This window comes from Nerophis lumbriciformis, linkage group LG32, assembly GCF_033978685.3.
Source record: "Nerophis lumbriciformis linkage group LG32, RoL_Nlum_v2.1, whole genome shotgun sequence".
Classification (NCBI taxonomy): Eukaryota; Metazoa; Chordata; class Actinopteri; order Syngnathiformes; family Syngnathidae; genus Nerophis; species Nerophis lumbriciformis.
In genome coordinates, this window is record NC_084579.2 from 29,810,375 (window position 1) to 29,837,387 (window position 27,013).

Genomic DNA, 27,013 nt, shown 5'->3' on the forward strand with positions numbered 1-27,013 from the left:
GTTGAATCGCTTAAACCGCTGAAATCCAAGTCTGAATCCGAGCTAATGTCGCTATACCTTGCTGTTCTATGCGCCATGTTTGTTTGTATTGGCATCACTGTGTGACGTCACACAGGGTGTATATAACGATGGTTAAAATCAGGCACTTTGAAGCTTTTTTTAGGGATATTGTGTAATGGGTAAAATTTTTTTAAAAACTTCGAAAAATAAAATAAGCCACTGGGAACTGATTTTTAATGGTTTTAACCCTTCTGAAATTGTGATAATGTTCCCCTTTAACTTGTTTATTTATTGATAATATTTACTATGTATTTATCATTATATTACTATTATTATTACAGTGTATTCTGTTTATTAATATTGTTTGAATAATGACATGCATTGCCTGTCCTGACGGAATGTTTGTTGCTGGACACACAATGGACTCCGGGAGAAGTGGAGGGTCGTGTGCCTGGCAATTCTTTCAGTCTAGGACGTTGAAGACATCTACCTATTCGGACCCATGATAACAGGACATTTGCTGATTATAGTAAGCATTGCCCTGGTGTACTGACAAAACTTTGGAAGATGCTAGCAGCCGTTTGAGGAACCCCATAGCTGCCACAAATGATTGAAGGATTGGCAGAGCTGTGTACTCAGACTTTTGTGGTTTCTGAACTAAATCGCAAACTGCATAACATCTTGGAGATGCTGTCAACTCTGCAAGGCAAAGTTATGATCAATTTGAGGACCTGCATTTGACAAAATGTTAAAATGTTTTGCTCGCTCAAACACATTCTGGATTGTGTTTTTCCGCTGGAATGGCTCGGCAAGGTCGATGGTACGAGTCAACCCCAAAGAAGCTCTAAATTCCTTGGACATACACCTGTTGTTTGTTGACTTTTGTTGGACTGACTGGCTGCGAGACCACCAAGGTCAAGAGACAAGTGACTCTTCAGGCTTACGTACACACACGCACATCCATGGTAAAACACGCCATGTCACACACGTACCCCACTCTCCCACAACAGAGCAACACCCTGGTGGCGGTAGTTTTGGGCCTGCTGCCCGGCCACTCCCCCCGTTGCAAGTCTGGAGTTTTGAGTGTCATAATATTTGCTCATATGTGCTTTGCTCAAGGTTTTTTCTGGTCTCAAACTGAGCCTCCACCGCCCATAGGAGCTTAGTTTGGGATTTGCTATTTTCTCCTCCTTCTCCCCCCATGTTTACCTTTATTCCTACCTTTCTACAGGGCACAGCCCTTGTGGCGCCCTATCAGTCTTTCTGTTCTGTCTACCCCTGTATACTGTGTATTAAATGTCTGTTCTTGGACAGGTTGGACTGAAAGCAAATGTTGTTGTACTTTTCAAGTGCAGTGACAATAAAGTTCTATTCCATTCCTTTTTTACACATTTTTTTAGTGCTAAAATAGTGTATTTAGATAAAAACTGAATAAATATTATTTTATATTTTTACAAATAAAATAACTATAATTTCAAAAAATATAATATGTAGAATTTTTTTTCCAGAGGGGCCACTGCAGTAAATGCATGGCCTATGCAAACCTGTGTAATAATTCAGCCCTGATAAATCGTCAATTTATTATATTTATTAGTATTGTATTAATAATTATTATATTTATTGGAGTAGTTGTTCAAATAATGTGTAAATGTATGCATGTGTATAACCTGTGTATACATTTAGCACCGGCAAACTGCAGTTTGTATTTGTATTGATATTAATTTATTTTATTTTAGCATATTTCTTCTATTACCAGTTGAAATAATGACATCCAAAACACTTTATTAAAAAAGTCACAATTTTTTTGGATTAACACATTTTAAGTGATTGTGGTTTTAATTGTGAATAAATCCAAAACGGAGAGCATAATATTAAAAGAGCCATATGTAAGAATTGCATTTGAAGTCACCATTAAATGGCCCTGATATGTCAAAAGGCATTAATAAATCATGTTCTTTTCTAATACCTCTATAACTGATAACAGTAGTTCAGCCGGGATATGCTCATTTAAAAATTAGATTTACAGCCCCGAAATCTTGTTATTGTTTTCATTTCGATGTTCCGCCCTCCACCGTTTTAATAAATTGTGTCACATCCAGGTTGCCAGTTACGCACCGCCACCTTCGTCGAGCTACTGCCACTGGTAAAGTAACTAAACATGTCAGACCTTAGTAAATCTAAAAGGCGTCGTTACGATTCTCAACATATTCAGGACAAAGCCAGGAACAAAACGAGGATTTGTATAGGGGATGCCTTTGAAAGATGGAGACGATTGAAGGCGGAGAATATTTTTTCATATGATGCCAAACTTGCTAATATCCTCCTTAATAGGTAAGTAAGGCATTTACGTTTTCTTATTACTTGTAATAAATGGAAATGGGCATTTCGTATGTAAACTATATTGTCCAATACAGTAGTAGTATGTTCGTGCATGGAATGCTTAGCATGCTAGCTCGGTAAATGACACATCGACATATCGGCTAACGGGGGAAATATATGCCCGTTAGCCTGTATGTCGATGTGTCATCCAACTGACAGGGCAAAATATATTTTCGACAAAAAAAAAGTGGATATGGGTAGTGTCAGTGCCTATTTCGTTCTCAATATGCTGATACGCTGAGGAAATGGGTTCCAACATTAGCACGGCTGTCATTGCAAAGTGAAACGTAGGGAGATCACATGATAAAATAATTCCTCATTCGTGTTTGCATATTGTGGACTACATGTACCAAGTTATATGGCAATCTGATACGTTTGAAACAGTAGTCTACAGGCATACCTTGGTAAAATCTTTCCTTTGGGTCGAGCTAAATTTGGCTGCATATCTGGCAACCTCAGTCAAGGAGAGGGGACTACAGAATTTTGACCATGATTGCAGTACCACTTCTGGCCAGATTCTTCCTTAAATATGAACCAAAAATGCAGTGGATTGAGTTGGACAAATTTGTAATAACCTTAGTTTTTCCCCCCCGCCACAAAACAAGACCTATCTGCAAGTGGATTTTAATAAATGTGTTTTTGTATCATTGCTTAGTGACAACAAGGTTACACATTGCGGGAGAGCAACGGATCTTTTCACCCCCTAGCAACAGTAACCATGAAACAACAGCATTGTAAATGGTTATCGTTCAGCTACTCACACAGAAAATATGAGGCCAGCCTCATACTTCACAGGGATGGATATGTGCACCGTGTTGTCATGGAGCGTGGAGGGCAGCTCGTCACTGTCGCTGCAGGAAAACAATGCATGATGTCGTTACTTCTCTCCAAACGCAACAGGCTATGAACTCACCTTGTGGCCGTCACGTTGATTTGGATTTTGTGATGAATGTGATTAGGATTCACCTCAAATTTGACTTTAAAAGTTTCCTGTGCACAGTACATCACAGAGTGTCACGTTTTCAGTGTTAAGCAGGTCAAAACCATCATGTACAGCATTTTACACGTTTTGTGTATGTTTGAAGTCGTACCTCCACATTGCTTCCCAGGAAGGGGTATCCCACCGCACACTCCACTTTTGTGTGATTAAGGGTGCAATCCTTCTCTGGCTGGCAATGCAAAAATGAAAATAGAGTTTAAACAAATTTGCATTTTCTCCGTTATATTTTTATTGTTAGATTGTTTAAACTTGTTTATTTACTTTACTTTTCTCTTTTCTTCTATCAGTCTTTTCTTACACATTCTCTATTCTTTCTTGTCACCACACTTAATCACCTCAACCCTCTTCATTGAGTAAGTTCAGCGTCTTCCTATTCCTTTTTAGTAGAGGTCAATAATATAATATTGACGCATACCTTTCACACTTCTCTGTCTGCTCATATCTTAACAAATGTTAATTTGTTTAATAATCAAAATATGCCCATCCATCCATTTATTCCCTTCGGGGTCGCGGGGGGCGCTGGGGCCTATCTCAGCTACAATCGGGCGGAAATATGTTTTTATTTAACATTTAACAGTGAGCTGATAATGATAACCGTGGTGCCTAGTCGTTATATTTGATTTCTTACAATTGCTAGTAGACTGTGCATGCAGTTGCAATTCCAATGCGTTAAATGGCAGTAACGCATAGGCTCCTGTGTGTTGGCTAGTCAGGAAATAGTCTTTGCTATTAAGTTGAATCTAGTCTTTTGTTGCACCCTAAAAAGTGTTTATATTGTAAGCATTGTATTTATTACACACCAGCTGTTTGATTATAATGTGCATCTAAGTTCTTGTTTTTATAACCAAATTTCGAGATGTTGAACTCCCATGTAAAATTGCTAATGCTCATTAGTAGCATGTCTACGGCAGATCCAATGTTAATTAGCGTCGACCTCACGTATTGTGAAAAGTGGAGCCTTCAAGTGTTTTCCATCAACAAGGTGTACGCTCGAGTGATTTCTATCAGGCATACTTGCTTTGTTGTTATGGAAAATTGGTCAATGACAACAAAGGCATTGAAATTGTCACACCGCGGTGAGGGATGTCTTGTCTTGGTTTTTTTCTGTCTTGTGAATTGCATGTTTTAGTTTGAAAAGTAACTCCTCTTGTTTCAGGTCACTTGCCCTTCCTTTTTTGTCATCAGTCTGACGTCATCCCTGATTCCTGATTGTTTCCAGCTGTTCCCCATTACCCTCATGTGTCTTATAAGCCTACGCCTCCCTTTGTTTTGTGCCAGATTGTCTCGTTTATTCGTGCCTCTCTAGTGTAGCATCCTGTCCATGCCTAGCCTCGTCTCGTGTTTGAATATCTTGATCCTGAATTCCATCGTTGATAGTTTGAGTTTTCTTTTTCTCCTCCTCAGCAGAGTGATTTTGTGTTATTTTGTATGAGTTTTCAGTTTTTCTTACAGTTCTTCCTTTTCCTCAATTTTTTGAGTGACATTTTTTGTTAACCTTTTTTTTTTAGACTAGAGACAGTGTAGAAGTTTCATAGCCATTGTTTCTCCTTCCTGTTGGATCGTTTTTTGTTAATAATAAATTTCATAGAATATACGGCGCCAAGTATAGTTCCTTATTGTTTTTGTGATTTCCTCCTTTCGGAGTGATTTTCGGTTCTTCCTGTTTGTGGAACCTTTTTCGCCGACTAGTCTAGTTATAGCCTATATTGAATTGCCCTGACTCTGGAGGTGAAAGGAAGCTTTCAAAATAAAAGCCTGCCGAATTAATCCCTACTCTGCATCTGAGTCCTATCTTTTGACCAAGCCTGACAGAAATATGGCACCGTTTGATTTTACGTAAATCAATACCCGGTAGTATCAACAGAATTTGGTCAGTTCTTATAAAAGTACCAAATTCGACACCTATCCCCAAACACAGGACGGCTTTGGGGGCATAAAGCCAAATGATTTGAATGATATCCAATAGTTGTTTGTAATACACTAGGACAGGGGAATAAATGTTTTGTTTAGTGTGTTAAATAATGTCATATTTTTCACAAATAAGTGTCTTGATAGATGTATTTTTTTGTTGGCCTCAAATCTTTGGTGTGTGTTTGATTGATGAACAAATTAAAGGCTCTTGAAAACATCCAAGTAAAAATCAAATCAAATCAAATCAACTTTATTTATAAAGCACATTTAAAATTGACCACAGGAGTATTGATATCGGCGATACTGGCCGTGTATGTACTCGGTATCGGATCGATACAAAAAAAATTGTGTGAACAAGTGGTGTTACTTTGCACATGTTGTTATGAATGTCAAAATCAAATAAACCCATAACCGTGACCACATGCAAAATGAAGGTGCCAAAAGGCATCTCACCTCAACTTTGACATAGTTGATGTTGGGTGTGAAGCTGACGACCACCTTGGTGTTGTAGGCGTTATCTTTGCTGTTTCTCACTTGGATGTTCACGTCAATTTTGTCCTTCTTGGCTTGGATCACCATGCTGGTACAGGACAGTAAGAGAAGGGGAGATGAGCGTCATTTGTGTTTTCACCACAAGGGAGCAGTCCTGCACCACACAGGTTTTGCAGACTTGACCTTTCTATACTACTATCATATTACCTTATTAAATAATATGCCTGGTTCAATGTGAAAAATTGTGATTTTGTCATGAACTTACCTTTTTACACTAGGCTCTGCTTGAAGAAAGAGGTCAGCGATGCACTTCTGATGACTTCCACAGTCCACTAAGGGAATCTACAAGAAAAAAACATCAGATTGTTGCTTAACTGATTTGATAGTCAAGTAGCTTTCATTTGGCAGATTTTGTCACAGTAATTTAGAAAATAAGTCCACTTAAAAAAAAAAAAAAAAAATGGATGAAGGACAATAAGATAAATCCACTATAATATATCTTAGTATATCGGCAAAACTCATGAAATCATGGCAAAACAAACAAAATAATGTTTTAATCATGCAGGCACTTTCTATGTTACATCACGTTGTTCAATTACTGCATTGTAAAATATAATCGTTGTGGGGTACCACTAGGATCGGACCTCGGACATATACCGTTTCTTATGTATGTCAATGATGTTACTTGGGCTGCAACAACTAATCGATTAAATCGATTAAAATCGATTACAAAAATAGTTGGCGATTAATTTAGTGATCGATTCGTTGGATCTATGTATGCGCATGCGAAGAGGCTACTTTTTTCTTTTTTTTTTTTTAATTATTATTATTTTTTTTTAATAAACCTTTATTTATAAACTGCAACATAATAACATTGAGTGCCAGAATGCCATTTTACTTGTTTCAAGGCAAGTCACGTTTCTGTTATGCACTGTAAAAAGTATTTCAGTGGAATTGTCCATTCTACTTTATTTTTAAAAGTATATTTATTCCAATAAATCAATTTATTTTTATTTTTAGAGTTTTTGAGTTATCTCTAAGTAAAAAGTGTGAATATTTTCGTAACTTAATTTTTTATGTGATAAAATTAATTTTATTGGACTTCCAACATAAATTGATTTAGCAAAACTCAGTTCAAAGGTTTATATCAGACCTAAAACGTCAGGAGCCGCCCGCCTGCATGCGGCTGTGGAAGAACAATGTGGAAGAACAAGCCCAGACACGTTTCTTCACGGAGAACAAGGAAAACACTTTACCGAACTCATGTAAGTAACCATTTATATTGTTAAGTCAGTATTTGCCAGGATTTAAATGTATACATTTTCAAAAGCATGGTTCAATGTTATATTTAGTTTACTACTTTTCCCGCCGACCGCCATTTCGAATGTGCTCTTACCTCCAACAGCTCATTAACTTCAACCAAACATTGTTTATAGCTGTGAAGTTTATAATTAGCGTTTTCTTTGCGTGGTAGTTTAATATTTTATTCTTCAGTTTATAAGCAGCCACGTTAAAGCTGCTTCACTAGCTTGCATTCATAGTTGCTAGCAGCTAGCTAGGTACACTTGACAGAGCTATCTGAAGCCCCCTCAGACCTGCTGTCCATGCACACTCCTAGGCAAAACTGTCCATGCACACTCCTAGGCAAAACGCTACTCTTGTAAGAATAACACTCATTGTGTAAGTCTCAATCTCAACATTCCACCCCCCCAAAAAAAATCTCACCAGTAGTCACCATTTAAAGGGTACATTTTCAAATTTTTCTTCCGTGGGGGCATGCCCCTAGACCCCCCTACTGTTGCTAGGTTACCAACTTAGACAACCGTGGCTACAAAAAAATCTAGAGGAAATACTGCAAATGAGTATATTAGGGTGTAAAAAAAACCGATATAAAGGGCTTTCACCAGGCTTATATATCCAAGAGGTTAGACATGAACCATAACTTGTCTTTTTTGTTCTCTCTCTCCAATGGCAGATGGGATGGGCCCTGTAAGTTGTGCAGCACTGTTGTACCAACCAAGAGTGACATTTTAAAGCATTACAGACTGCAACATGGGACCTTTGGACACAGCCATTCCTTGCCTTGCATTCATGTAGGTTGCCCATGCTCTTATACATCCCTTCGCTCTCATCTGTCAAGATGCTAGACTTCTCCTCTGACACCACCGCCAGAGAGTCTAGCTCCACTCCCACCACGTTACTGGCCTTCTCTATCAACTTGTCCAGTCTGTTTGCGTCCCTCGCTCTCAGCCCGCTGCCCCAGCAGGCCACGGCGTACAAGAAGGCGCCTGCCACCACCGACTCGTAGAATATCTTTTATTCTATTCTATTCTATTATCATTCTATTTTTCCTGACCAAGTTTCCATTGAGACTTGGACATGACATACTAGACTCACTTTTTGCCTGAAAATGTATACTAATACCCTTAATATCAGTAACGGTCAACATTTGCTGTCTTACAGATTAATGAAGCGGAATCAACATTTATGTCCCAACTGGACAGGTACACGCCAAAGCTCCTGGAGCTCTTCAGTCCAAAAGAAGGAGTGACTGCAGCGCATCAAGAACTTGTTGATGGAACTGATACAGGTGGGTTAAAAGTGGTTTAAAAGTTTAAACTGAATTTGTAATCATGCTCTAATAACGGTATCACAGATTTGGAGTAAAATTGCCAACAAAATTCATTTATTTATTATTATTCTCTTAACTCTAGGACCCAAGTGCCTCTGCAGTGAAGAAGAGAGATGTGACTGTGAGATGCCTCATAGAGTACGTGGGAGAGAGTGGACAGGAGCTAATCTCTGACTACTGTAAGTATTGTTTAAAAGCAGGTTTGGATCAGTCTGATGTACAAGCTTAAATTGGGTTTACTTTTATGTGAACTGACTGAACCAGCAGTTGTCAGGTGGAGGTCGAGCATGCAGCTAGTTGGCAAGAGCCCCAGGATAGCCAATTAGCATAGCACCACAGAGTGATGCCTTTCTGTCTTGTGTTTCTGTTTGCCCTAAAAAAACAATGCAAACAAAAAATACTCCCCTTAAACAAGCATTAAAACATTTACTCTACATATATATATATATATATATATATAACATATTACTGTTTGTTTGTTTGTTTTAATTTCTGGTGGTTCTATTCAGGTTTTTTATATGCAAATTAGAAATGCCAATAAAAAACATGTGGCTGGAAATGCATCTATTGTACCAAGTTTAATGTACAAGATCTCAAATTAGAATTCAAAAGTTTTCAAAATGGTCTTCACAAAAGTAATCATTATCTGAATTAAATCATACAACTTATATTACTGTAAATATAAAATTAGATGTTTGTGTTTTTAATGACTGTTTTTGTATCTCAAAGGGAACTGCAGAGACCACTGTTCATGAGGACCTGGAAATGAAGAATATGAGCATCTACATCTGTCGTGAGCCAAATGCAGTAGGAATCATCATTGAGGGAGTACCAGTCCTTACTCATCTTGGAAACCTGGCCAAAGCATGCTGCCTACTTCTGGGGTTGACGTATGCACTTAATCTTGAGTATCCATCCAAACTTTCCAAAACATTTGAGGTGTTTCAAAGACTTTTTGTGGGACTTGACACACTGCGCCCAAAACCAACCCCCAAATTCATGACTCTCAAAAACAAGCTTCTAGCTTAGGCAGTGAGCCATGACTGTCAGCTTGCACTTTTGAACAGCTATTTTCTTGTGTCTGTTCAAAATCATTATACATTGTTCATTGAGTGGAATTCTTCAGAATGTTGTAACGGTTTGTCCTGTTCAGGTTTTATACAAAGCTCCAGGTCATCGTTTCTGGTGTGTAAATTAAGTTTTTTTATGTTTTATACACACTAAATTGCCCTACTGTGAAGCTCCAGCTGGTCAGAAGGAGGGATCTGTGAGTTGTTTAAGTTCAAATGTTTCAAAATATACACACTGAAAGACACTACAGTGAAGGTGTTCTGCTTGTAAATTGTTACAGAAGTACAGATAATCTTAATGTTAAATTGTTTTAGCAAGAAACTGTACTGTGAATGTTCTAAGTAAAACTTGAGATGCTGAGGTCATGCATTCTTTTATGCACTAAATACTGATGTTCTTGACTGTTAATACTGTCCAGCTTATTGACAGGTTTGGATATGGCTTGTGAAAATGTTTTAATATGTATACGGTTAAAAAAAGAAAACTACTGTGAAGGTGTTCTATACAGCACTTTAAAAAGTTGAGGTCATGCATTCTTGTATAATATGGATGTTGACTGTTCATACTGTCCAGCTCATTGCCACTGTTTTTATATGGTAATGATTCAATAAAGGTTGGAATTTGATATGTCTTGATTTTTGTATTATTATTCTAAGTAATTATTTGAAGCAGTTTCCATTTTCAAAACAAAGAAAGGGTAAGTTGGTCAAAATTAATAAAATTGAGTACAAAAATTATTTTTTCATTTAAATGTTACTTATTTTAATTAAGTCTTGTGTGTTTAATATGCTGATGTTTTTTTACATTGATTTTACTCAATTTCTTGGCTTTTTCTGTAAACGCAACTTAATCTTTTTGCATAAATCGAAATGCATATTATTAAGTTCTACTTACTCAAAATACCAATTAGTTGACTAAACTACCAAAAATTGCTTGGAAAATGTTGCCTTATTTTTATTGAGTTAGATCTAGGCAACAGTTTTTACAGTGTGTGACTATATTCATATTTTAGATTAGAGTATATTTTACCTAAGATTAGCAAAATCTAACATAGTAAGAAAAATGGATCTCAGGTATTTTATTACATATTAATCTTGCCTTGTGTTGTAAGAATGACATCACAGTGAAATGATTTCTGATTGGATGCTCTGTTTAACCCTGTTTCCACCACGCAGTACTGTTTAGTCCAATTAGTTATGCAACCTAGTTTTTCCGACACTTTTATTGAATTTAGCTCGGTATGGTTAGTTTGTGTAGGGTGGTTTCCATTATATTCTTATTAATGACGGAGCAGGAAGGGACTAAGACCTATGTGTCAAAGTCAAGGCCCGCGGAATGAATTAAATATGGCCCCCGGGATGATATTTGATTAGTTTTAGAACCGGCCCGCAGGCCCCAGCCACCTGCGGCTTTTTTGCACGCACCAATACTCCATCAGTGTTGGCGCTAGGAATTTTCAAAATGGGGCCCCAGGGACCCCATTGAGTCATAAAAATGGGGTCCCACAGTAAATATTTGGGGTCCCACTTTTTTTTGTAACCGTTTTGAAAACAAATGATAAATGTATGCATTATCCTGTTATATCTCACATTCTATATTGTGTTTTGGAAAAAGGTTGTCATAAACGTTACTTGATTCATAAAAAAACAAGACAAAAGAAAACACATTTTTATGCATATGTAAATGTATTTAGTTATAAACATTCATTCACTTTCTTCTTTCCTTCATGGATCTAAACTTTACCGCTGCTGGTATTTTTTTTCTATATTTTTATTGTAATATTTTCAGAATGTGTTTGTTGTATTTTTGGCCAAAGTAAGATCAATAAAACACTCTGAAGTTGTCTTTATTTTTGTAGTTTAGAATAGTCCGGCCCGCGTGTGCACAGATTTTCCTCCATGTGGCCCTTGAGCTAAAATGAGTTTGACACCCCTGCACTAGGAATATGTTTATGTTAAAATGTCCTAAAAAGTGCCCTGTCATTCATTAATTGACTTTTACATGCACTTCTTCGCAAACAGGGAGGAGCGGATCTGATTACAGCGACATGCTATGTTGCTGCTATGATGTTAGGGTAGTATCTTTAGCTGTCCTGCACAAACAAGATGACATCAACATATTATTATGTATCCCTTTAGAAAACAGATAACCTGCACACTAAAAATACTGGGTTATTTTGATAACCCAATTTATGAGTTGCTAGTGTTGAGTTATTTTTATGAATAGCAATCCATTTTTGGGGTTATAAGGCTATAATTTTAACTACATTTCTGGGTGTTCAAAATTATGAACCTTTTTTGTGTTGTTTTTCAACGAGTAAAGCAGTTTTTTTTTTTTTTTTAAAGTTACTTTTGTCTTGAAGGGAATTTTATTATGGATTAATCTCATTAATAACTCAACATTAAGTTATCATAACTCAACTTTTTGGTTAAATAATTCAATGCAAAAGTTGGGTTGAAAATATTAACTTAAAATGTTGAGTTCTAATAACTCAAATAGGGGGTTCGTCCTTTTCTGAACCAGCAGTTGGGTTAAAATTGGGTTATTTTTTAACCCAACATTTTTTAGTGGGTGGTTAAACATAGGACTCCTCTTCCTCCTATCCAGGAGATCGCAAAAAGCCACTGCCTGACCAGGGCTCAGAAAATCTGCAGACTCCTCCCACCCCCACCAAGGACTGTTTTCACTGCTGGACTCTAGAAAGAGGTTTCGCAGCCTCCATAGCAGATACTCCAGGTTCTGTAACAGCTTCTTCCCTCAGGCCGTAAGACTCTTGAACGCATCATAATAATCCCCTCAATTCCCCCCCAAAATGGATTAACTCGCTGGGATATAAAGACAATATAACATACATCCATAAACGTGCAATATATTTATCTGTACAGTAATCTATTTATTTATATATGCATCTTATTGATTTTTTTATCCTGCACTACCATGAGCTAATGCAACGAAATTTTGTTCTTATCCATACTGTAAAGTTCAAATTTGAAAGACAATAAAAAGGAGGTCTAAGTGTAAGTCTAAGTCTAACTGCTGTGAAGTAAATCAATCAATTAAAATGTATTTACATTGCACTTCAATGCACAGGCATGTTGCAACACAAAGTGCTTCACAACAGTAAGAAAAACAAAAAAAACTAAACAAAAAAAAAGAAGAAAACACGCACAGACACACAGCAATATTGACAATAACAAAACATGGCATGGCACTAAGGATTGAGGCGTTCAGACTGGAAAATAAATACAAAACATATTTTAAAATGTTTAGAAAAATAAAATATAAATAATACATTAACATATTAACAAAATCATAAAATAGTGAGAATAATACTAGCAAAAAATAGAAATAAATAAGGAATAAAATAAGAGAATAAAAATTAAAAACCTAGTTAGAGTTCAGTAAAAAGCCTGATTAAAAAAAAGGTGCTCCTCTTTAAACTCTGCTTCTGCTTAATCGTTTTGACCATGTTGAATTGCGCAAGTGTGAACATGTGATGTACTTCGAAGTAACACCATTAGGCAGGTTTAGAAATGAACTAAACCTTTACCACTTACACATGCAAAAAAAAAAAAAAGACTAAAAACACGAAAATTAGAGTTTGTGGGGAATCAATTGAACAACATTGTCTTGAAAATGCACACTAAAAACGTCCAAAACAAAAAATGAGAGAAAACTCTTGTTTTTCAGCGCTGTACAGTAGTATTGATGCTTGACTGTTTGTGCAGAGGGTGGTCTCTTGTGTCCAGTACTTCATCAACATGAGCAGTGAAAACGAGAAAGAAAATAAGGTTTTGTGTTTGTTTGCACGCCTGAGTAAAAGGCTCCACATGCATGACCTTCATTTCCTTTGCCTTTTGTTTTCCCTCCCAGCAGAGTGTTTTATGGGTCATAGTCCTGTTTGTTCCCAGTCTCAGGCTCTCTCTGGACCCTTCGAGACCTACAGCATGGGTCACTCCAAGTATGGACCACAGGCCAGAAAATAATACGACCAACTGGAGCTTCCGTTTGATGATTTCCCCTCTTCTGTCTGAGCAGGGGTTGCTTCCTTTTTATAACAATAACAAGAGACGAGCCAATTTGCTTCTCTGCTCGTCATGAAACGAGCAGAAGCATGACATTGCTGAAGCCTAATTCCCATATCAGGAGGGAAATAATTGCCCCCTCTTTATCTTGACACATCACTCACCACACATAAATGATTTAGTAAGGGAGTGTGGGAAGACGCGATTGTTGGTGTTGAAACTTTTGAAAAATGGCAGTCAGCTGTTACTCGGGCTGATGTTTGGGAACAGAAACCAGGCTATGAAAGGAATGGAGACTGAGCTAAAAACTTACCGTCTTGTTAATGGACGTGGGCAGGCTTTTATCCAGGACCGGGCCTCGGTCTTCATCAGCCAGTCCAAAGTCCAATGACACCATGAGAGGGTCTCGGAAGTCCAGTCTGGCCTTTTGTGAGAAGAGAACCAGTTATTAGTATTTTTACTCATTTGCTTGCTAAACCAATGTGGCCTGCTCCAATATTAATATAATATTACACCATACACCAATCAATCAAACGACAAAGAAATAGACTAAACACAAATGTTCACTGCAGAGGATGCTGGTTCTCAAGGAAAGTGCAGAGATACTAAAAGTATATTTCTAAACCGTGCAATCACTTAGATTTTAGCTCGGGGTTTTTTTTACCTTTACTTTATTGTTCTATTACATTTTTTTTGTATGTTTTACGCTGCATGGTGTTGCTACTACTGTCTTGTGTACAGTGTTGGGACTAACGCGTTACAAAGTAACGCGTTACTGTAACGCCGTTAGTTTCGGCGGTAACTAGTAATCTAAGGCGTTTTTTTTTTTTATTCAGTAATTTAGTTACCGTTACTACATGATGCGTTACTGCGTTATTTTACGTTACTTTTGATGTAGTATCGGCTAGAAACAGAAGCGCTGCGGTGACGTTCTTCTGAATCTTCCTCTGTCACAAGCCGGAGAGAAGAAAAGAGGCGCGGTCTATGTGTGTGTGTGTGGGGGGAGGTGATCCGCGGTTTGATATATGAAACAAACAAAAAAAAGTTGTTGGCACGTTCAGTCCACACACAGCGTGGTCATGGCGAGCGGAGTAACGGAGGAGCTTGAACGCCCCCGCAATTGAATCGGTGTGTTTATAAGTGCAGACTCGGTTGTGCAAAACGAGGGTTTTAAACACATGCTGAACGTGCTTGAACCACGTTACGACATCCCATCGCGCACCCACTTCAGCAATAAGATTGTGCCAGATCTTTATGAGCAGGAGAAGAAAAAAGTTGTGGATGAACTATCCCGAGCATCATCTGTTGCGCTCATGACAGACGGGTGGACGTCCAGCGGAACTATAAGCGCTCACTTCATCACAGCAGACTGGGAGATGAGAAGACACGCCCCCTCTACGAGAGTCACCTTGCGCAGGTACTGACACAAGCAGTGGAGGACTGGAAGATAAAGATATCCCAGTCACACGTGATAATGCCAAAAATCAAATAATTACAGAGAAAGAGGCAGGACTGGGACCACAGATAGGTGCTTTGCACATGTAGTGAATTTGGCATCACAGAAGGGAATCTCAGTCAATAGGATGGAGCGCCTCTTTGGGAGGATCAGGAAGGTTTCTTACTTCCACCCAAGCACAACAGCTGCTCATGTGCTTAAGACAAAGCAAGAAATGCTAAAGCTGCCTGCTCATACATGATGTCCCAACGAGGTGGAACTCCACTTATGATATGTTGGAGCAGCAGGCAGCTATATACTCTGCATTGACCCACAACACCCTGAAGACAAATGTCACCCTGTCTGATGATGATGTGAGAGTGGCAGGTGAGGTCCTCCAGGTGCTTAAAAGTGTTCCATCTCTACTGAGCACTGAAACTTCACCATCTGTGTCAATGATCCTGCCACTGAAAACAAGGATTCTACAATCCATGGCTCCAAGTGTGGAAGACAGCAGCATCACTCCAGATGTCAGGCTTTATTTCACTACCTATGTTTCAAGGAAGATGATGTTTCTTCTTATGTTGCACTTAAACTTGTTTTTTATTCATGGTCATTGGTCCAAGTTTAAAGAAAGGAGGAATGCCTTTTTATGTTTCACTGTTTTTCATTAATTATGTTGAAAGGAAAATAAAAATGCATGTCAAGTTGATCAACAGATTGTATTATTCTCCAGTGCAATAACAGTACTGAAATGAAGGCAAAAAGGGCATTAATGGGAGCTTTAAAAAAAAAGAAGAAAAAAAGAAGTAACTAAATAGTTACTTTTCACAGTAACGCATTACTTTTTGGTGTAAGTAACTGAGTTAGTAACTGAGTTACTTTTGAAATAAAGTAACTAGTAACTGTAACTAGTTACTGGTTTTCAGTAACCAACCCAACACTGCTTGTGTACTGCATGTTGCTGCTATTGGAACTTGGATTTACCTGATGGCACACGCGAATGGGATCAATAAAGGTAATCAAATTTAATTGAGAACTTTTACGATGATTGCAAGACGTAGTCAGAGTAGACCTGGCATTTGTAAAGCTAACATGCATTGCGGTGTTTAAAGGGTGTAGGTGAAATAGGGACTGGGAGTAAAAAAAAAAATGTATACATATTTATTATTCATAAATAATAAAATGTAAAATACAATAAAAAAACATGTGTATTTGTGTGTAAAGCATATTTTAAATCTAATGCAATATTGACATACCCTATAAAATAATAAAATACAACTTATATATATATATATATATATATATATATATATATATATATATATATATATATATATATATATACATATATATATATATATATATATACATATATATATACATACATATATATATATATATATATATATATATATATATATATATATATATACATACACATATATATATATACATACACATATATATATACATTAGATTGTAATTCTTTTTATTTAAATAAATTTTTTTTGTGTGGAAAACTATTTAAAATGTTATCAAATAGGGGCTTACACCATACAATAATAGAAATAACATAAAAACGACAGATGGCCTGGCACTCTCTGCAGTTAAGTAAACAAATATTCCTGGCTTTTTAGGATAGGATAGGATAGACGTTTATTTATCCCACAATGGGGAAATTACATTGTTGCAGTGTTGCTAACTGTATTGTACATACAATTTTGTCTGGATACTGTACAATACAATTACCTACAATATATGCTCCCCTCTTATATAATGGCCAGAGATGTATTATTATCTTTTTTATTTATTATTTTATAGGGTCAGCCAATATTAGATTACATTTTAAATATTTTTCACACAAATACCTATTTATGTAAATAATATTTTACACTATAATGGTTTACATTTTATTATTTATGTATATAGTACAGAATTGTATGTACTATATATATATATATATATATATATATATATATATATATATGTATGTAAAAATAAATACATATATTAATTTATAAATACATATACAGTATGTACTATATATGTATAAATAAATACATATATTTATTTATACATACATATAAAGTATATACTATATATGTATAAATAAATACATATATTTATTTATACATACATATACAGTATGTACTATATACTGTATAAATATAGTACATACTGTATATATATATATAAATAATATAAATCCATATATTTATTTATACATACATACATATAAAGTATATACTATATATGTATAGATAAATACATATATACATATATGTATTTATACATACATATACAGTATGTACTATATATAGTACATACTGTATATATGTAGTACATACTATATATATTCATACTGAATGTGTATTTATAAATTAATATATGTATTTATTCATACCTATATGTAATTCTAATTAGTAAAATGTAAAATATATACATAAATAATACAATGTAAAACATTATAGAGTAATATAAATAATAATGTAAATAAAAAACAAATGTTCCTGGCCATTATATATATATATATATATATATATATATATATATATATATATATATATATATATATATATATATATATATATATATAAGACACTTCGCCCGCCTTGCTCTTAGTGCCACCCACACTGGTTTATGAATGTGTGGGACAAAATGTCATCTCATGGGGACTTTCCTGGGTCCTGAGTTGAATTTTTATTAAAGTGTTTATTAAGTGTGTCCAATTACACTATGTTTCACATTTAATTATTTATGGATATAGTACAGTATTTTACATTTTACTAATTAGAATTACATATAGGTATACAAATAAATAAATATACAAATAAATATACTGTATGTAATATATATATATATGTATAAATAAATTTACTTATTTAATTTAATCATACTTCTGGAATAATCATTTATTGCTGTAGTGTTAAAATATTTGCTAAATCTGGGCCTTTCCTGAACAATTGTTGTGACCCTTGACTTACTCTTTACTGTGGTGACATAAAAAACCGAAAAGAAGGCAGGAAGTCTTACTCGAGATGCACACACACACACACACACACACACACACACACACACACACACACACACACACACACACACACACACACACACACACACACACACACACACACACACTAGGGCAGCAGCTGTTTCCACTGATTAGTTCCTCCTTCTGGTGCCTGAGGGAAGCTAATCAAAGAACTACATCGCTGGCCTGAGACACAGCCGGAATAAAACGTTGCACACATGGCCCCAAATGTCACACAACTGCAAACGTTAAGCTTCATGTTATTTGAGGGGAAAAGGCGGCTTGCGTTATAACTAAGAGTCTGTTTGAAGTTACAGACCACTTACACAGCTTTCACTTTTGAGAGCCCCTTGCCTTTATAACAGTTCATTTATTATTAAGAGCAGCACGACTGGCCTGTGAACCCCTAAAAATGTGTATAAATATACTTGCAGGTATATTGAAGTTTATGAAGTCATGTTTAACCAACGTTTCACCTAGTTTTCAACTCGTTGACTTTACTTGTGTTTTTTAAGATTGGCCACTCCTTACATTTAACACTGTGTCCTATTCAGTCACATTTGTCAACCAATCATGTATTTATATATGTATTTAATGTCTCTCTTTATCAGAATGTATTGAATAGAATAGAATGTAATTTTTGATTTTCATTATTACATTGAACAGGTTCAAAGAACAACGAAATTGGAGCAGATCCCCTAAGATGCATACACAATAGTATAGCGATATGAATAGTAAAAAAGATAAAAAAGAAAATATAAAAAAGATATACATATATATATATATATATATATATATATATATATATATATATATATATATATATATATAAAGTGACAAAGGTGTAAGGTGACAGGTTATTGCACATTATTCTGTTTCACAGTCCAGTATTATTGCACTTATCAAGAGGCCATTTGGGATAAATTGCACAGTCCAACATTATTGCACATTATAGTCAGGTTATTGCACATTATTCTATTTCACAGTCCAGTATCATTGCACTATTGTTGATGTATTTGAATAAAAAAAAAAAAAATCGAATTAATTTATTATCTATTTTTATTTTTAGAAAAATAGTTCTTTATTCTTGCACAAGATAATAAGCTGTCTACAATTTCTTTATTCTTTTACAGGAAGTGGTATGGTATGTTATGGTAAGGTGCGGTATGATATTAGCTGTCTAAACTTTTTCCAGCAAAGGCCACATACAGAACAATTTAACAATGTGGGGTACATTTTATACATGAAATATACTAAAACCAATACAATGTCGATCGATATATGCTAATATCTTAACACAACATCCACATATTAGCTTTGTGTTATAAGTAACCAAGCAAATTTGATCATCTAGCCATCCATTGGCTATCGCTATCGAGACATTTATGTATGCAATCTGAGAGGTGGCACCAAATGACTTATTAGAGTTTGTGCTTTTCTTCCTGTCACTCACACACAAAACAGTGATTTGAAAAGTGAATTAATCTGAAAGGTAGTAATGAGTAATGTTTATGTTGCAATGAAAACGTGATTTGTTAAAAGAAAAATAGTTACAGGCGTCACATCGCGCTTTAAAGTTTGGGACTTCACTTTATCGTGGATATTTGTTTTTTTAAAAAGAGAGACTTATAGTTTGAAATTTTTTTGCTGTATTTTTAGCCTTAATATTTGTTGTGTTACTCCTTTACATACTATGATTTTTTTAATTACTCAACAATACCTCAAAGCTAAACAGGACATAAAATTCCTTCATTTTTCCAAAAGGCAAAAAAATATTTTGGATCCTTTTTTTTTTGCTCAAATCTCTCAATCAACTTTAGCCCTGAACAAAATTACAAATCATGTAATGTTTGTTTAATGTTATTTAATCACTTTGAATGCCTTTTTCTCAGATGCTGTCACAATTTTCAATTAGCATAAAATTTCACCTTGTGACATTACCTAATCAAAAGGGTCAAAATAAAATTAAAAAAACATTTTATGTTTTACATTTTTGTTTAGGACTAACGTTTATTGAGAAATTTAAGCAAAAAAGTAAAATAAAAATGTGTTTTATTACACGCCCTTTAAAAAGTTAAGGACTTGTACGTTCTGCTTGGCTTGCCAGCAGGGTCAAGCATATTCCCAATATTTTGGCCTAAATTAAGACTTTTCAAACATAAAATTGATTAAATGAAACCAAAACTATCAAAACTCTAATAGTGTTGGCCACAAGATGAGACATGGCCCCTAAAGTCAGTAGAGTATATGTCTTATTTTCTTTTATTATGTGATATTACTATATTGGATTAAAGCAGTGTAAAGGTGACTATGTGGGTGGTATTTCATGTCTAGAGGTTATATCAAAATGTTAAACAGCGTATTTAGAAAGTTGTAAACAGCTTTTTTGGCTCTAGCTATGACAATATTTGATTTATAATGATTCCTACTTTGCGGTAATAAATGTATTCTACCCCCTTCTGGCATGGAACCAATTAACAGTGATAAACAAGGGACGACTGTAGTTATATTTTTGGTTGTTTTTTTGCAGTGCGTTTCCCACCTAGGCCTTCAGTGATGTCCAACTTCTTGAAAGATACATCTCCTGTATGCACTGGGACACATCATCAGTGATGTATCCTGGATTCATCGGGTGTTTCGGGTCTCGCAACATCAGACACCCTCGTCCAGGCGACCCAGCCGGGGTGATCAAGTCCCTGCTTGTGTCCCAGTAGCAACCCACGGATCTGCCCTTTTCAGCCACAACCACCTCGTGGCTTTCTCTGCCGCTTCACTTGCGGATTGAATGGCCCTCCTTTTGGCCGCCCCTTTGACTCCCAATCGGCCAAGCACTTTACGTCCTGCAAAGCCACGGCAACCAACTTCTATTGGCTCATAGAAAGTCCTCCAGCCCCTGCCCCTGCAGTCCTCCACCAGCTCCTGATACTTGGCACGTTTCTTTTCGTTGGCTTCCTCAATCCGCTCCTCCCAAGGCACTGTTAGTTCCAGCATGATGAGGTGTTTTGAAGCCTCTGAGATGATGATCAATCAATGATTACCATAATTGATGTCACCACATGACCATTCTTGGAGAAATACTATACAGGAACGCATTTACGCCCTACTGCGCATTGAATCACATCAACAGTGTACAAAACAGGTTATTTTCTGGCGCATTTAAAAATCAATAAACCCGCATCAGCAATTAAAACATATCTTATGTGGTACTGTCAAAATTAAAATAGCGAAAAACATTTTAAAAGTGAAAAAATTAAATATTTGAATTAACAATTTGTAGAAGCTATTCGACTCGTTGTCGGCTTATTCGAGTGGAAATCGCCAGAACAGGTGAGCTAGCTTCCGGGGTTGGCTGACATCATCTCACAAGATGTAGTTTCTCTTTAAATATCCTTCTTGAAAATATATATCTGCCACCGAATCAACGTTTTGTTCTCCTTCTCTGCTATCCCGGTCTGGCTGCGGCGCAACACTTCCCGCTTCCTGCTAATTTCAATCAATGTTTACTTATATAGCCCTAAATCACGAGTGTCTCTAATTTGAAACTTGTGAATGGATACTCAATTTGGAGTGACAAGTGAACATCCAATCACAGTCTCGTTAACATCAGGCTTCCTAGATAGGCTACTGTCAACAACTTGTGATCTGATTGGCTATCGCAACTGTCTATCAACTGTATGTGTTCTCAAATTCATCCGCTAACGGTCCCGATGAGTAACTAATTATAGGACGCGTAAATGTCACGTTCAACGTGAGGCCATCTAGAAGGCCTTACTGACACAACTTGTGATCTGATTGGCTATTGCAATTGTCTATCAACTGTATGTCCCTGTTTACTTACAGTGCACGGACGCCCTCATTGTTGATTCTGAAAGCCTCAGCAGATTTGGTACAGCATGACAACATAAGCTAGCTGAATTCTGATTGGATACAAACTAAAACTAAAATCAAAGGCACTGGAAGGAGCATAATATGACACGAAGAGAATATGAATACTTTTAATATTTAGGGAAAGTAAATTAAAAATTACTTTTATCTTTAATTATGATAATGATTTTTGGTTGTGTCAGGCCAGCAGAGAAGGCCTTGCTGGCCCTGACGGCACACCACTGTTTTTTTTGGGTTTTTTTTAGCCTATTGGGGTCATTATGGTGTCTCCAGTGCTGGCTTACCGACATCATGAACGTCTCATTCACGCAAACTCGCTTTTTGTCCTGCAAGAGGGAAGTTCGGGTAATTCTTCGATCACTTTTGTCGTCCATGCCGATAAAAGAAGCCCTGGCTTTTGCGCGCAGAGCATCCAGAGTCAGATCGTAGCGAATCACTGCAGGGATGCGACAAGATGAAGAGTTAGTTACTTGAAACTAAGACGCCATCTCGGACGGAACGGAACGACAGGCTCACCTGCTTCGGGCTTCGGGTCCTGCGTGTCCGATTTGATACTGTAGACAAAACACACTTCTGTCGTCACGCACACAGACTTGCGTCCGGAGTGCTCACATTGAAACTGGGTTTGCTGGAGGTTGATCTTGGCAGGGTTAAAAGTCATGTTGGCTCGGAGCTCTGCAACATCTCTGGACCTAAAAAACACAACAAGCTCAATTTGAGTTTGTGCAAGCATGCATGCAGCGCCTCTAAGGGAAGGGAACAGATGCATTGCGAGCAATAAACCGCGGCCTCAGCTCTCTCTATTAGCAAACGGAGCCAACGAGCTTGCCAAAATCCAATTTGAACTGGAAGCCACTTGGGACGTGGAGCTTTCACACAGCTCTCAGCCAGGAGGGAAAACGTGTGGGAGAATATCTCTTTGGGAGTTGAGTCATGGCGGCGGCTGACGTTTGAAAACCTAACGGGGTGAAGGCTGTATTAGACAGCAAAGATTTGAATAGACAGATCTTTAGGAAGTCTATAAGTCCGGTGGGACTTGGACAGCTGTCTAAACGGAGGACGTGTGGGATGATACTCAGGTTACCGATGCTCCCCCAACAATATAAGACATCATTTCTTCAACAATTGTTTGCTTTGTGGGAACAGTTTGCGTCAGGCCCTTTTCTGCCCCAGTGTACAATATTGTTCGGAGCAGAAAACTCATAGTCTTGTTGTTGTGGCTGCACTACACCTCCAATCCAGTAGATGGCAGTCTTTGATTGATTGATTGAGACTTTTATCAGTAGGTTGCACAGTGAAGTACATATTCCGTACAATTGACCACTAAATGGTAACACCCGAATATGTTTTTCAACTTGATTAAGTCGGGGTCCACTTAAATTGATTCATGATACAGATATATACTATCATATATACTATCATGCATATATATATATACCTACCGGTATATACTATACTATCAAGACATGCACCTGGGGATAAGTTGATTGGCAACACTAAATTGGCCCTAGTGTGTGGATGTGAGTGTGAATGTTGTCTGTCTATCTGTGTTGGCCCTGCGATGAGGTGGCGACTTATCCAGGGTGTACCCCGCCTTCCGCCCGATTGTAGCTGAGATAGGCTCCAGCGCCCCCCGCGACCCCAAAGGGAATAAGCGGTAGAAAATGGATGGATGGATATACTATCATCATAATACAGTCATCACACAAGATAATCATCAGGGCATATACATTGAATTATTTACAATCCGGGGTGTGGAGTGGCGGGGGTGGGGGGGTGGGGGGGGGTGGGGTTTGGTTGTTATCATCAGTCATCAACAATTGAGAACAGAGAAATGGATATTGAAACAGTGTAGGTCTGACTTGGTAGGATATGTACAGCAAGTAGTGGACATAGAGAGAGAGAGAGAGATCAGAGGGCATAAGAAAAGTATCTACATTTGATTGTTTACAATTGATTATTAACAATCCGGGGAGGGTGTTAGTTTAGGGTTGAAGTTGCCAAAACAAATGCAACAAGGACGATTCCATTTTTAAAACCTACATACATACATACATATATCCTGTGTAGGGCTGTGAATCTTGGGGATAACGATTGGATTTGGAATCGATTCTCTATTTAAACCGATTCAAAATCCATACTTTTTTAATAACATCGGGTGCCAGTTCTATGATTAACTACATTCCTCCGTAAAATAGATAATAGCTCTGATACATTTCCATATTATCCATCCATTTTCTACCGCTTGTCCCTTTTGGAAAATGTTTTTTAAAAATATAATTCCACCCAAACATTTCAGAAAGTCAAATACAAATAAGGCAAGAGAAGTATACCACACTTCTCTTTTCCAAAGTAAATCTGTGCAACAGATCAAGAATATGATTTGCCTGAGTGTCTGAACTGGACGGATTTAAAAAAAATAAAACTTTTTTTTATTTTTTTTTATTGATTTTTGATTTTTTGGAATCGATAAGAATTGTTACGAGTAAGAATCATGATTCATTCATGAATCACATTTTTTTGACACCCTTAATACTGTATGTACAGTACTAGGGATGTTCCGATCCAGGTTTTTGCACTTCCGATCCGATACCGATATTGTTTTTGCACTTCCGATCCGATACCGATACTGACCGATACTGGCCTATCTGAGCATGTATTAAAGTTTAAAGTTATTTAGCCTACTTAGTTGTCAGAATCATGTTGAAAAGGGTTTTAGTACTCTTGATAACAACTAGCCAGCTGAATTAGGGGAGTTTGAATAATACACAATGGTTGGTAACAAGAAACTGACCTGTTTATTCAAGGATAAACACAAAATAGACAAAATGATACATGACAAACAGAAATGGCATCATTGAACTAGGGCTGGGCGATATGGCCTTTTTTTAATATTGCGATATATACACGATATATATGTGGATATTTTGCCTTAGCCTTGAATGAACACTTGATGCATATAATCACAGCAGTAAAATGATTCTATGTGTCTACATTAAAACATTCTTCTTCATACTGCATTAATATATGCTACTTTTAAACTTTCATGCAAAGAAGGAAATCACAACTAAAAAAATCACTATTTTTTTCATACGGTGTCGATCTGGAAATGTTTGCCTCGGCATTTTGATGGTGTGGGTGGGTGTGTGGCACCGAATGGAGATAAGCGTCTCGACAGACGTTACAATATTTGAACAATGATGACGAAAACTGTTTTCTCTATCGTGTCCGTGTGTTGAAAATTGTTATGCGCTTATTTTTTAATTTGATTTTGTGCGTGGCATAGATTTGCCGTGTGCAGAGGACGCTTGAGCAGTGCGCAATTGCACAGGCGCGCACCTTAGAGGGAAGGTTGCTCGCACAGCTGCGCTAGCATTACAGCTAACGTTAGCCATAGCCATGCTGCAACCTCTCTGCTCCGCGAGGGCGTATACGTATGTGACGTATGTCGTGACAGTATGTGACGTGTGTAAGAAGGTGCGAGAAGGAGACACAGGAAAGAGTGAGAAGAGCCTGTCGTGTAATGCCAGCAGCTAAAAGCAACTGCGTGAAAATCCACAGACCTGTGGATGTGTTGAAGGTGTGCTGGAAAATGCGGAACGTAAATTAGGGCGCAGCTGAAAAGTGGAATGTATTATTTAAATCGGTGCGTTGGAAAACACGGACCAGAGTTTTTTTTTAAACTGGATCTGGATCGGCATTTTCCCATGCCTTGCCGATACGCATTTTTTTGCAAATATCGGCGGCCGATCCGATCCAAATATCGGATCGGGACATCCCTATACAGTACCGTATTTTTCGGAGTATAAGTCGCTCTGGAGTATAAATTGCACCAGCCGAAAATGCATACTAAAGAAGGAAAAAATCATATGTAAGTCGCACTGGAGTATAAATCCCATTTTTGGGGGAAATTTATTTGATAAAACCCAACACCAAGAATAGACATTTGAAAGGCAATTTAAAATAAATAAATAATAGTGAACAACAGGCTGAATAAGTGTACGTTATATGAGGCATAAATAACCAACTGGTATGTTAACGTAACATATTATGGTAAGAGTCATTCAAATAACTATAACATATAGAACATGCTATACAATCTGTCACTCCTAATCGCTAAATCCCATGAAATCTTATACGTCTAGTCTCTTACGTGAATGAGCTAAATAATATTATTTGATATTTTACGGTAATGTGTTAATAATTTCACACATAAGTCGCTGCTGAGTATAAGTCGCACCCCCGGCCAAACTATGAAAAAAACTGTGACTTATAGTCCGAAAAATACGGTATATGTGTGTGTGTGTGTGTTTACTTTAACAATAATTTGGGGTGAATGAGAAAGTTAAAAGAGAACACATATATCCTCCTAAAAAAACAGCAATATTGCAAAACAAGGGTTACTTTTTTAACAAAAAAGTTGACCAAAAACAAAAGTCCACTACGGAGGACGCTGGTATTGCACAACCCAGCAGTAACTTAACCAATGTCGTTATACTGTTTTAATGAGTTCGCTGTAAGCGACAGTACGTCAAGAGTAACACATTCTAGTGTGAGTGGCAATATTTGTTTTGAAAAGTCTAATTATCGAGTGTTTCATGTCTCACCAGAAGAGCGAGGCCCCTCCAAGACCCCCTATAGTAACATCGGTGATTCCGTCTCCATTCAGATCCATGACTCCATGTATGGACTGACCAAAGAACTTCATCTTGTCGTTCTCCCCCCCTGCTGGGATGTGCTGACGAGACAATTTCAACAATTAAAGCATACCTGTCTCAATCCTTCCAAACAGTGCACTGGTGGTACTCACCTGCACAAATTTTTCCTTCAGTGACCTTTTGTCCCCGTGATAGATGTAGACTCCCCCCTTGTGGTCATTTTCAAAGGGCGCGCCTATGGCCACGTCGTTGAAGCCGTCGAGGTTGAGATCCAATACGGCCGCGATGGCCGTGCCGAAGCGGGCCCCGCACGGCTCGTTTTTGTGAGTGCAGCTGGACGAGTGGGCAGTGCAGCACGACTGGTTGATGGGCTTTAACGTGAACTCGTACTCAAACTGGCCATCCTGGTCGGGGGAGAGTACACAGAGTCATCTATAGACCAGTGGTTCTCAAACTTTTTTCACTAAGCACCAAAAAACTAAGCTCTCCAA

General features: G+C 37.2%; 1 protein-coding gene across 1 annotated transcript in view; it reads right to left on the minus strand.

The window, feature by feature from the left end:
• itga1 (integrin, alpha 1) overlaps nt 1-27,013 on the minus strand; it is a 168,951-nt gene that overhangs the window by 10,664 nt on the left and 131,274 nt on the right. Inside the window, exons 14-23 of the mRNA XM_061927416.1 lie at nt 26,675-26,926; nt 26,472-26,602; nt 22,381-22,556; nt 22,149-22,300; nt 13,824-13,934; nt 6,048-6,124; nt 5,744-5,870; nt 3,471-3,548; nt 3,293-3,369; nt 3,141-3,230 (exon numbers count right to left, since the gene is read on the minus strand). Of these exons, the coding sequence (XP_061783400.1) occupies nt 3,141-3,230; nt 3,293-3,369; nt 3,471-3,548; nt 5,744-5,870; nt 6,048-6,124; nt 13,824-13,934; nt 22,149-22,300; nt 22,381-22,556; nt 26,472-26,602; nt 26,675-26,926 (1,271 nt within the window). The remainder of the gene's footprint in view (nt 1-3,140; nt 3,231-3,292; nt 3,370-3,470; nt 3,549-5,743; nt 5,871-6,047; nt 6,125-13,823; nt 13,935-22,148; nt 22,301-22,380; nt 22,557-26,471; nt 26,603-26,674; nt 26,927-27,013) is intronic.